Below are 13,052 nucleotides of genomic sequence, written 5' to 3'. Positions count from 1 at the left end.
AAGCATCCTTGATTACAGCAACTCTAGGTTTGAATCTGTTCTTCAGTTCTTTGAGCTTAAGACATGCTGAGCGAGTTCGGCCCTTTTGATTTTCTGACTCTAGTTCCTCGCACATTTCCTTGTAGTATTTTGCTTTGTCATTTGGGATTAGAGAAGGAAAGGAAGTGGTATTTTATTTGCAGGTTAGGGTTGGAAAAGGAAGAGATATTTTATTTGCAGAAGATTTTCTCTTAACTAGGCGTGAGTTATGAGCTTAAAAGCTGAGTAGGATAAGTAGAGAGCCAGAGAGAGAAAAGGACAGAGTGAAAAAGTTTAACTGTAGTTTTAGGCTGGGTTTGGCAGAGGTTGAAAGGAGAAAAAGGGGAGAGGGGCTTTGAGTCTGAAGTGGGCCAGAGAGGGCCTTCTGTGGTGAGGTTACATTTGTGTAAGGCAGTGGTTGGTAGAGCAGGAGGGTAGGAGGTGCTGAGAGATCAGTGAGATAAAAAATGAGGGAGTTTTGATCAGGAAGGGGAGAGCGCTTAGAAAGAGTTAAAAGAATTTGCTAAATTGGCAGTTTTAACAGACAGAAGGCCAGAGTGGAGAGCAAATAAGGCCAGGAGAGAGGAGATTTTCCCCCACCCCCAACCCTGGATATAGGGGATTTTTTTGACCATTTGCTATTGCATTAGTAGAAATTATCTAAGTCTCTCAGAGTTTTGAACTAGAATCTCCCATTTTAGGGCTACTGATACCTATTATTTAATTGATATTGTGGCTATGCTGTGTTATTGCAATAAGAGAGTATCAAGGGAGCAGAGGAGACACGCCAGTGGGGTGTACTGAAAAGGCAGGATTGGTGGCCTCCCATGATGGAGGGATAAGTAGTGGGGGTTGCCAGAGAGTGAGAAAGAGACTTAAGTGAATAAGGTGTTTTTTAATTACCTTTCGTCCTCAGGTGTCTTCAGTATCAGGAGAGACAGGTCCAGGGGGCCAAGGGATCTGCCTTGCCTATTGCTAGGACTTTTAGAGTCTGAAGAAAGCAGGAGTCCTGAGAGAGAGGAGAACTACTGCTACTTACCCCAAATTGGTCTAGTGTTGTTTGGAAGGTCAGCAGTGATAAAAGGCAGAAAGCCCCGGGGAAGGATGTCATCTTGGCAGTTTAAAGAGGTTTAAGGAGGTGGATCAAACCCATGGAGGAGTGAAAAGAATTAGGGCAATCCAGCACATTCTAGGTGCCTTTAGGCCAGAGAGAGAGGCAGGTTACATAGAGGAGAGACAGAAACCAATTTCACAGTTTCCAAAGTACCTCAATATGGAATCAGAAAAGACTCCAAAGATGGAGGGAGCGAGGGAGCAGGAGAGGTAGAGGGAGAGTGAGGTGGGGAGAGAAAGAGAGAGAGAGAGGGAGAGAGAGAGGGAGAGAGAGAGAGAGAGAGAGAGAGAGAGAGATGGATGAAACTGGAGAGTAAAGAAAGTTTGAATATAGGAAACCTCTCACCATTTGCCATTTCAGTACTTATGTTTTGAAGGACAGATGGATTAAAGGAGTCAAATTTAGGTTAAGAATTTTGATAATGCTTTAAATTAGACATGTAATGCTGAAGGTGTACAAGTTTTAGAGGAGGCAAATTAGGCATAATGCCAAAGGTGCACGAGTTTTAGAGGAGGCAGAACAAAGGACTGTCCCTGGATCAGGTCCTCCCACTATATTGGGGCAAAATAGAGCCAGGGCCTGTAGAATTTGGAAGAACTGGACATCTCTGACTGCCAGAAACTTGCCAAGCCTACAGATACTTCTGACAGTCAAGAAAGCATCCTCTTGTCAGGTGTCAGGAGGGAGCTCCCAGGGGCCCAAGAGGAGGGAGAGGGAAAGAGGAGTGATCAGTCCCTGGGTGCCTCAGGGAGTGACCATTGGCTCTTATGTCAAGGGATGACTTTAGGCAGAGGAATGGCCTTAAGTCGTTGAGAATTAGAACTGGTGTTGGGTGTTTTGGATTTAAATAGCAAATGGCCTTTGTCTTTTGGGACCAGTAGGAAAGTTGAGAGGAGAGAAGGACAAGACAGATGGAGAAGTTTGGCCTATTTTGGAGGGTACAAGCCAGACTAATAAAGAGCCCAGGCAGGCTCTTGCACCAGTCACGTGGCATAGGCTGCACAAGCCAATGCTTAAGAAAGCAGGTAGCCTTTGGGTTACTTTCTGGTGGATGATAAGCCATAGTGACCTTGATAGGCAGTCTTGCTCTCCAGGTTGGCCAGTTGTGGAGAAATGGAAAGGAGGTTTCAGCCTATGAATGGACATTCTTCCCAGCTAGGTCGATTTTCTTGTCAGAGAACCAAATGTTAGATAGAAAAAGAGTTGAGGAAAAGAAAGAGAAAGAAAGATACGGGTCCCAAGAAACAAATAAGCCTTTATTACACGGTCTGAGAGGGAGGCCAAGTGACCGTAAGAGGATAAGGTCAAAATGGTGCACAGGCAATCTAGGGTGGTCTCTGATAACAGTGCATCTAAATTCCAAAATCAATCTCCACAATAGTCTACGTGTTTCCTATTGCCAAAGGGGCCCTTTAGAGTAGTGAGAGAAGATCTTCACCCTGAAACCTACAGCATCCCTTTTCAGCAGGAAGTAGCTAAGAGAATACGCCATCCCCTTTTCCTTATGAATCAGGGTGAAGTCTCTCTCAGGGAGGTGTGATAGGGAATGACAAAGGATACACTGACAAAGGAGATTAATCAGAACTGGCGTTGACAAGCACTGTGGAAATGGGACAATTAAAACAGTCTTTCAAGGGAAAAAAAAGAGGAACAAACTGGAGGGGGTGGGGTAGAGAAAAAAGTGCAACAATGAATGAATGGAAATCCAAAATCTCTTTAAATGTTCATGAAAATTAATAAAATTTAATAAAAATTTTTAAAAAGGGGGGGAAAGGGTTTTTTTTTCTGTTAGTTAATTGATTTATTAATTATAATTCAAGAATTAATTGTATCACCTGGCTGGTACACTAGACCGTTTCCCACCCAGGAGGGCCCTGGTGAGCCTAATCTTCCTCCTCATCATCGCCGGCTCCAGCCCCAGCCTGGCCCTTCTTGGCGTTCTTCCTCTTCACGCGGCCTGGGCGGCCCCCACCATATGGAGACCGCAGGGAGAAGTCGATGTGCTTCTGGGAGTCCAGGCGGACAATGAAGGATGGGATGTTCACCACCTGTTTTCGGACCCTGATACGACGCTGTCGGATCAGCACGCGGGCGTGGTGGATGTACTTGGCCAAACCGAGCTTGAACACCTGGGTCTGCAGACGCCTCTCCAAGAAATCCTCGATCTTCAAGCCCAGGATGTAATCCAGCTTCATCTTACCCTCGTCCAGCACACCAATGCGGACCAGTCGCCGAAGCAGCGCATTGCCTTCAAACAGACGCCGTGGGTCCTTCTCATCCAGCGTCAGCAACTCTCGGGCAGCTTTGCGGATTTTGGCCAGAGTAAACTTGACCCTCCAGACTTCACGTTTGTTCCGGAGCCCATACTCGCCAATAAGCTTCAGCTCTTGGTCGAGACGTGACTTCTCGAAAGGTCTCCGCGGGGTCACGTAAGTTTTCCGACAAACCCAGCTCCTGGCCACCGGCATGTTGGCACCGCTTGCCTGTCTGCGCCTGGGAGCCGACCGCGATCACAGGCAAAGAGGGGGGGAAAGGGTTTAAGGAGAACCAGTGAAGATAGCATTTTTCTCTAAATTTGAGGTTGTTAATTATCTTGGGTTTGGGCTTTTGTGATCAGGCCCAGAGCCTTATCAGGATCCACTGTTTAGTCTGGTCTTTGGTCTGGTGTTTGCTTTGGTCTCTACTCTGGTCACCTTAGATGATATCAGGGTTCTCAAGGAGTGATCAGGCCTGGGACAATTGCTGTATTTTTCCTCTAGTTGGATTCTGAGAGATGGTTTCTCATCTCTTCATGAGGGTAGGGTATAGAATATTCAGCTGCTTTTTTAGGTTTATTTTGTCCACAATCAGATGTCAGCTGATTGGATTTATCAGATTTAGCTAACAATGAGATTTATACTGGAAGTCTTTTGGTTTACAGTCAGCCAGCAGCTGGTGGGCGTACCTGCATTTAAAAAGTGGTAGGGCCCTTCATCATGCAGCTCTTGGGCCTAGTATTACATGATTTTGGGGTGAACATTCTTCCAAGTGGTACAACAGTGGTCTATTTGCTGTACTGAAGAAACTTGGGGTTGCTGTGATGCCAAACGCTGTGCCATAGGTGTGTCAAATGCCATAACGGACAGTGTCAAATGCCTCATGGACAGTGTTTGCTGGTGCTTCCAGATTGATTCTGGTTTGGAAGCAGGAGTGGCATCCGCTTCCTAAACCATATGTCTCTGGAGACTTTATGAACATAAAAACCCAAAAGTTATAGGACAGGGTTCAGGTCTTTTGTTGATAGGGTCACTATGAGTCATACTCAACTCGACGGCACTTAAAAAAACAACAACAACAATATATTGATTAGGCATTATACATATGACAACAGCCCAGAATAGGAGGAACATTGCAAAGAGCATTGGGGAGAGAAGAGAGAGAGGTAATTATGCAACAGTGAACAAATATTTTTTTTAAAAAGTGAACTGGGGGGGAGCTCTGGTGGCCTAGTGGCAAGGAGCTGCAACTACAGTCCCAGAGGCACATGGTTCGAATCCACCAGATGCTCTGCCGGGGAAGGAGGGACAATCTCCTCCTGTACCAGTCAGATCTGATTTGACGGTACACGCACACAAAAATAAAAAAATTTAAAAAAAAAGTGAACTGGGGAAGAGGGAGAAGGAAGGTAAAATATGCAACTAAAAGTGAATGAAAACTTTTCTGTAAACTTTAGTTAAAAATGACAAATACAAGAAAACATTTTATTAAGAAAAGGAAAATCAAAATCATAAAAAGAAAACAAAGATTCTCACCACTGGGCCAATTAGCAGCACCATAATGGATGGAGATGAGATTGAAATTGTTAACGATTTCCACTTACTCAGTTCCATAATCAACACCCTTGGCACAGCAGTTAGGAAATCAAAAGATGAATTGCACTAGAAAATCTGCTGTCAGGGGTCTCTCTAGGGTGCTAAAGGGCAATGATGTCAGTCTAGAGACTAAAGTGCACATGATCCAGGCCATGGTCTCTCTTTGAATTACTTGCTATGCATCAGAAAGTTGGACAATGAATAAAGATGACAGAAGAATAATGGAAGTCTTTGAACTGTGGTGCTAGAGAAGAGTATTGAACATATCATGGACTGCCAAAAGGACAAACAGGTCTGTCCTGGAGAGGGTGAACCAAGTTGCTCCTTGGAGACAAGAATTTTGAAACTTCATCTGACATTGATTGGGCATGTTGCTAGGAGGGAACTGTCCTTGGAGAAGAATATCATGTTAGGAAGGATGGAGGGACAGCACAAGAGAGTAAGACACGGGAAGAGATAAAGTAGTATAATAATTAGGATAAAGGGAACTGGTGTGTGGGAGAGAACAAGATTGGATCAGGATAGGGCAAGCTTCAGAGCTATGAAGCATAGGGTTGCTGTGAGTTGGCATCAACTCAATGGCACATACCAACAATTTAAAAACTAAAACAAACAAAAAATAGAGAAAGAAGATGGCGAGAATACACAGAGTCACAATACAAAAACAACAACAACAACAAAACACCAAACAAACAAAAAGCAACAGCAAACTGGTTGACACGGAAATATCTCAGGAAGCACCATATGATCAAGAGCCAATAGTGATGCAGGAAGTTTAAGCTGTATTGAAGGTACTGGCAAAAAATAACACCCCAGGAATTGATGGGTTACTCGTTGACAGGTTTCACTCATTAAATGCAGCCTTGATGTACTCACCAGTCTGCTCCAAAAAACTAGGAAGGCAGATACCTAGTCAACTTACTGGAAGAGATCTATTATTGTTTCTTCCAATTCCCAAGAAACATGGCTTAACAGAATTTGGAAATTATCAAACAACATCATTACTATCACATGAAAGCAAAATATTGCTGAAGATCATCCAGAGAATTGCTAGGAGTTCAGGCTAAGATTAGAAGAGGTCAGAACAACAGGTACGTCATTGCTGATGTCAGATGCTGGCTGAAAGCAGAGAGTATTAGAAGAATGTCTATTTGTGGTTTATTGACTATTCAAAGGCATTTGAGTGGGTGGATCACAACAAATTATGGCCAACAATGAGAAGAGTGGGAATTCCAGAACACTTAATTTTGACCAAGAAGCTGTTGTATGAACACAGCAAGGGAAGACTGCATCGCTTGGAATCAGGAAAGGTGTCCATTAGGGCTATATCTCAACTCCAGACCTCTTAAGTTTGTATCCTGAGCTAATTTTTTGAGGAGCTGGACTTTATGAAGATGAATATGTCATCAGGATTGGAGGAAGACTCATCAGCCACCTGCACTATGCAGATAACACAACCCTGCTTGTTGAAAATGAGGACTTGAAGTACATGATGCAAAAGATCAAGGACCTTCAATATGAGTTACATTTAAACATCAAGAAAACAAAAATCTTCACCTCCTCAATGGTTAACATCATGTGATAGATGGAAAGAGTGAAATTTTCAATGATGAATTGCTTGAATCCAGATTCAACACCATTGGTACTAGCAGTCAAGAGATCTGGAAATGTATAGCATTGCCACAGTCTGCTGCTGTCAGGAATTTCTCTAAAGTCCTGAAGAGCAATGATGTTAATCTAAAGACTAAGGTATGCGTGATTCAAAGAATTGTCTTTCCAATTAGGTGCTATGTATCTGAGAGATGTACAATGAATAAAAATTACAGGAGAATCTATGCCTTTGAGTTGTGGTGTTGGAGAAGACTGCAGAATGTCCCATGGACTGCAAAAACAACAAACAGATATGTCTTGGAGAAAGTGAAACTATAATGCTCCTTGGAGGCAAGGATGACAAAGTTTCGTGTCATATTTTTACCATGTTGCTAGTCAAGGCTATTCTTTGGAAAGGGACATCAGTTTTTGAAAGGTAGAGGTTCAGTGAAAGAGAGGAAGACCCTTAAAAAGATAGATTAACACAGTGACTGCAGCAATGTGTTCGTGTGTCAGAGATGATCAGGATGGTATAGGACAGGCTAGGGTTCAGATTTCTTGTTCAAAGGGTCACTATGAGTTGTATTGTATTCAACATCACTTAAAAACACCATTACTTGAAGCTGAGAGTTCAAAGAGCTGAAGAGCATAAAAATTCCAAAACTTATTGCTGCTGATGGGATTTGAACTTACAGCAATTCTATGAAACAAAGGTGAATGGCCCCACAGACTTTTAAAAGCTATAAAATCCTTTATTGTGGCTTTGTTCACAATAGCAAAGAGCTGGAAACAACCCAAGTGCCCATCAACAAATGAATGGATAGAGATGCTGTAGTATATTCACATAATGGAATACTATGCAGTATTGAAAAACAAGGAACTCATGCACACCCATGTTTATTGTGGCTTTGTTCACAACAGCAAGGAGTTGGAAACAAATCAAGAGCCCATCAACAAATGAATGGATAGAGAAGCTCTGGTATATTCACACAATGGAATACTATGCTCCATTGAAAAACAAGGAACTCATGCAATATTATTCAAAATGGGTGACCCTGGAGGACATTATGCTGAGTGAAATATCTCAGTCACAAAAGGACAAATACTGCATAATGCCACTGTTGTAAAACAGAACTGACATTGGGATTGGGGGGAGACAGAGAAAGATGGGTTCAATAATGTATACTGTATTAAAACACATGAGGGAGAAAACTGTTAAAAAGGCATATATGATTAGGTATTACAGTCATGACAGGAGTCCAGAATGAAGGCTGCATAGTAGAGTGGACCTGGGGAAAGGGATTGTAAAACAATGAAAGAATTTTTCTTTTACTTTTCCAAGAGGGTAGTGTAGTAGGGGGGAGAGTTGGGAGGGGGGGAAAGTGCAACAATGAATGAACAGAAATTCATAAATTTTCATTGAAATTAATAAAATAAAATAAAAAACCAACAAGGAACTAATGAAATATTACACAAAATGAATGACCCTGGAGGACATTATGCTGAGGGAAGTATCTCAGTCACAAAAGGACAAATATTGCATAGGGCCGCTGCTGTAAAATGGGACTGACATTGGGGTTGAAGGGAAGACAGAAAAGGAGGAGAGGGATGATGTATACTGCATTGAAACCGATGAGGGAGAGAACTGTTTAACAGGGATATATAATTGGGTATTATTGTCATTACACAAGTCCAGAATGAAGGCTGCATAGTGGAGTGGCCTTGGGGGGAGAGAGTGCAGAAGAGTGAACTGGGAGAGAGGAGGTGGGCAGGGAGAAAAGTGCAACAATGAATGACTAGAAACCCCAAATCTCTGTAAACTTTCACTACAATTAATTTTAAAAAAATAAACGCTTTTTAAAAAGAGGTATAAAATACTATGGAACTATGGAAAATCCTATGTCACATCTTCTTCCATGGAGCATTTAAACATCCAACCTTTTCATTAGCAGTTGAGTACTTAACCATTGTATGGAGAACTCCTCTAAAGAGCAAAGAGAACACAAAAAATAGAAAATTTAATAAAGCTAATAAAAAAAACTAACTGCCCATGTGTCAGGACCAAATCATAGCTGATTCTCCCATGGGATTGTAGAATCTGTAAATCATATGTTGTTATGTGCCATTGAGTAGCCTGATATACATAACGACTCTATCTATGTATAGCAGCTCTGTAGCTTGCCCTGTCATGAGCCAGTCTCACTGATTCCGACACACCTATCCCATTACCCCAGTTACTGTATCAATTCGTCTCATCCGGGGTCTTTCTCTCCTGTGCTGTCTCTCTCCTCTTCCAAGCACGATGTCTTTCTCCAAGGATTGATCCCTCCTGGCCACATGCCCAAACAAAGTATGTGAGACGGAGCATCTGAAAGATATCAGGCCTTTGAAAACCCTATGTACAGTAAATAACATAGGAGGAGATAATTCCTCTTTCTCCTATGGAGCAGCTAGTGGATTTGAATTCTGTTTTTGGCTTGGCAGCAGCTTTCCCACACCACTAGGTCACCAGAGCTCCGCATACCATAATTTTGGAAGTTATAATGAGGCGTATTTATCCACTGACTTTAAGAACAAATTCCTTCAAAAGTAAAAAACAAAACAAAACAAAACAAAAACCCCACAAAATTCAAAACACCAAACCATAAACCAACCCTGCAAACTTTGGTATATGTGATGAAACGAGCTACCAATTAAGACTGATGGCAATTTTATGTGTGTGGCACACCTTTTCAAGGGTTTTCAAGGCTGTGACTATCTGCAACCAAACTGCTAGGCCTTTCTTTCTTTTTTTTAAAAAAACACACAAATGAATTGCTTTTATTTCGGTATGCATCCGCATTTCAGCATTTAGTGGTCTTGAACACAAAGATGGAAAAAACGCAGCAATTTGCCAGGAGGTCAAACTCGCCAATTTCAGGATCTGCCGCGCACACCACTCCGAGTTCTTTCTGCCGCCCTGCTGAGGATGGTGAGCAGCAGCACCAAACCGACGTGTGCGCCGGCTTCCAGGTTCCTGTTCTGCTCTAGTTGTCAGACTCCAAGCCAGACCCAATGGATTGCAAGGATGATCGAATGAGAGCCCTGTCTGTTTAAAACTTCTTCCATTTTTAAAAGCAAAAGCAATTACAGGAAAAGAAAACATTCAGAGGGACCGTGTGTGCTTACAAGTGTCTTCATGTGGCCTTTCTCCAAGCTTAACCACCAAGGACTTTGAGAGCTGGCAGTTCTGAGGAACCCTGGTGACCGTTCTTGCCACCGTATCAAAACCTGAGCTAAAACAACGCATCAGCTGATGACAGCAGAGGGTGGCAGGGCTGAGGGCCCCGTGTTCGTGTCCCAGGCTAGTGGAGAGGAAATCAGTGTGGTTAGAAAACGAAACGAGGGAACTCAAAGGCTCTTTCCAACCTTCCCTGATGGCTTCTGGCCAAAGCAAGGAAGTGTCGCGGGAAGTGTGGGGTGTGACGGTGCAGGAAGGGGCTCTGGGAGAAGGAAAGCAGCAGCAGCAGCACCCCTCGATTCGGTGGGGGAAGAGAAGACGTGGGGAAAGCCCTGAATTCCTCAGCAAAGGCCAATTTTAGAGGGGAGCAGAGGGGATTACACTCTATGCTTCGGCCAGGGGTGGGAGTGGAGGAGAGGGGAAGGATGGCTTGGAATGGGGGCACCATTTAAGACTTATGCACCCAGCAGTAGTCCCATAGGCTGTGACCCCAAACCTTCACATCTATTCTAAGAAGCCTCCCCGTGCAGGGGGAGGGGGCTGGAGGCAGGGGAGGCGGAAGGGGAGAAGGCAGAGACCCCAGGCCATATATCAGCAGCAAGGTGATTGTGTGACGTGTCTCTTCACAGTTGAGTTAGATGTGCCCCACCACTTACGATGGGAAATCGATTTAAATACACTTTCTTGATCCCAGGAGTTCAACTACATGGACAGTGGTTACACTTGACAGAATGATTTGTTAGAACACAACTCAGGTATTTCAAATGGACAAAAAAATTAGTAACAGGATCTTAAGAGAAATTGCCCTTGAACGGGAGCTTCCTTTCCAGTACTTCTGAGGTCTACAAGACATACCTAGAAAACTGACTACTGTGGAAAATGAAGACTGCTTACATCGAACGGGGGAGGGGGAGGGCCTGTGGGTTTCCTTTCTGATTAATTGCTGTAACACTGTCCTTCCGGCGGTTGAGGGAGTTTCATATTTTCTTTAGACATCATTAGGCGCCGAAGCTCCTGCAGAACTACTTTGATGCTATAGGAATTCTGCCACTTTGCTAGCACGGAGATGGCTCCTGGGTCCACCACTCCATTAGAACTATTAACCCCATTCATATTAATTTTTGTTACAAATCTTACAAAGGGGGGGTGCTTCTGGGTATTTAGGTCCACATTCTATTTTAAGGCTGTATATCCGGTTTTCATAAATTGTTCTTGGAGGCCCAATTATCATCCCTGTCCATCTTGTGTCATGTCTTCGTCATCTTCTAGACCCCAGCTAACTGTGCCATCTCCTACTCCTTTCTGGCCTTCTTCCAGTTCTTCCAACAGTCGAAAATTGCGAGGGACTTTTACTCCCGAGCCCGTGGTGGCTGCCATCTTGCATCTAGGCCTTTCTTTTGAAATACCTTTGGGTAAGTTTGAATCATTAACTGTTCAATTTGTAGTCAAGTTCCTAAATACTTTAAAAAAATTTTCACTCCATTCCTCCTTTTCTAATTTTCACACAGTATGTCCATGGTTAAAATGTTAATGATAAAACAAAACAAAATATTAACAACAAAGACAGTATATTTTCTATTTCTGAACAAACTGCAGCAAAAAAAATAGAAAATAATCACTTTGTATAGATAGATTTGTGTGTGCAACATTTTTACATATAACATAACTAAAAGTACAGTAGCTCAGTAGTAAGGAGCTGCGCTGACAACCTGAAAGCCCACGATTTAAATCCACTTGCTGTTCTGAGGAAGAAAGATGAACAATCTCCTCTCATATGATTTATTGCCTCTGAAAACTCACTGGAGGGTCAGCTGAGTCTTTTCAAACTCAACAGCACGCAACAACAAATATATATATTGTCAAAATATTTTTCGTATTTAAAATCAGATACTGGACTTACTGGCTCCTCACTCTCAGTGACACCTTGAAGAAGCTGAAGATAACAGTTGTAGACAAGACTGAGGACAGTTTAGAAGGACGCTTGGATTGCCTGCTTCAAGCCTTGGCTCAAAATAATATGGAAACAAGTGAGAAAATAGAAGGAAGTGGAATACTTCAGCTCTTTGCAAATCTGTTGACTCCACAGTCTTCCTGCACAGCCAAAGTAGCTAACATCATAGCAGAAGTAGCCAAAAATGAGGTTTTGGATTTTCATTCATTCATTGCCGCAATTTTCTCCCTGCTCACCCCTCCCCACCAGCTCACTTCCCCCTCCGAAGAGAGAAGAAAAAAAAAAGAAAAAGAAAAAGAAATTCCTTCATTAGTATACAATTCCCACGTCCCTTCCCCCCACCCCCAACCCCGAGTACACTTCTCTATGCAACCTTAATTCTGGATTCCTGTGCTAACCATAATACTCAATCATATATCACTTCTAATCTGTTCTTTCCCTCATCTGTTTCAATATACATAATTTATCCAGTTTTTTTCTGTCATCCCCCCACCCTGATGTCACACCCATTCTACAACAGTGGCACCATGCAGTGTTTGTCCCTTTGTGACTGGGATATTTCACTCAGCATAATGTCCTCCAGGGTCACCCACTTTGAATAATATCGCATGACTTCCTTGTTTTTCGGTGCTGCGTAGTGTTCCATTGTGTGGATATACCACAGCTTCTCCATTCGTTTGTTGACGGGCCCTTGGGCTGCTTCCAACTCTTTGCTGTTGTGAACAGGGCTGCAATGAGCATGAGTGTGCATATATAAAAAAAAAGAGTTTACTAATGAAATTATTGTTCCTTTTCCTACAAACTGGTTAAATAATTGCTTGCCTTTTGCTTCTTCCTTACCATGCATTTCCTACTATTAATAAATAAAAAGTATGAGGATTTGAAAGTACTGGAAAATATTTGTTTTAGAAAACCATCCCTAATGATCAAAAGCCCTCTCTTACTCTTTCTGTCAAATTTCTTTTACAGGTCTTGTGAATATAGGAACTAATGTGTCTATTATTGGTAAAAATAATTAGCCTATTAATTGGCCTTTGTAAAAATTAATATTAACTCTTTCTGGATTAGAAACCTCTCCCAATGTTTGGCAGGTTAAAAATATTTATGATTGTACAGGACCTGATGAACAAAAGGCTCAGATGCAATTTTGTGTGCTAAATATTAGTGCTAATTTATGGGAAGGAGATTTATTAAAACAATTTGAGCTTTCGGCTTTCTGCTCGGAGGAGGCCTCGGTGCAACTTTCTTTGGTCGTCCCGCATCCGGGTTCATCCGACACCAGCCGCCTCCGCCATGCCGCCCAAGTTC

General features: G+C 42.6%; 2 protein-coding genes and 1 pseudogene across 2 annotated transcripts in view; all 3 read right to left on the bottom strand.

Moving 5' to 3' along the window:
- Positions 1 to 13,052, bottom strand: part of MAGT1 (magnesium transporter 1) — a 153,425-nt gene that overhangs the window by 27,220 nt on the left and 113,153 nt on the right. The window lies entirely within an intron of this gene.
- On the bottom strand, positions 3,001 to 3,622 carry LOC102859700 (40S ribosomal protein S9-like). Its single transcript, XM_006902873.1, has one exon. The coding sequence runs from the start codon at positions 3,598 to 3,600 to the stop codon at positions 3,016 to 3,018; it is 585 nt and encodes a 194-aa protein (XP_006902935.1). The 5' UTR covers positions 3,601 to 3,622; the 3' UTR covers positions 3,001 to 3,015.
- LOC102860105 lies at positions 10,730 to 11,170 on the bottom strand (annotated as a pseudogene).

Source organism: Elephantulus edwardii, unplaced genomic scaffold, assembly GCF_000299155.1.
Source record: "Elephantulus edwardii isolate Elephantulus edwardi_28Jun2011 unplaced genomic scaffold, EleEdw1.0 scaffold00464, whole genome shotgun sequence".
Taxonomy (NCBI): domain Eukaryota; kingdom Metazoa; phylum Chordata; class Mammalia; order Macroscelidea; family Macroscelididae; genus Elephantulus; species Elephantulus edwardii.
The sequence above is the reverse complement of the archived record's forward strand: the minus strand, read 5'-3'. Positions and strand labels throughout refer to the sequence as shown.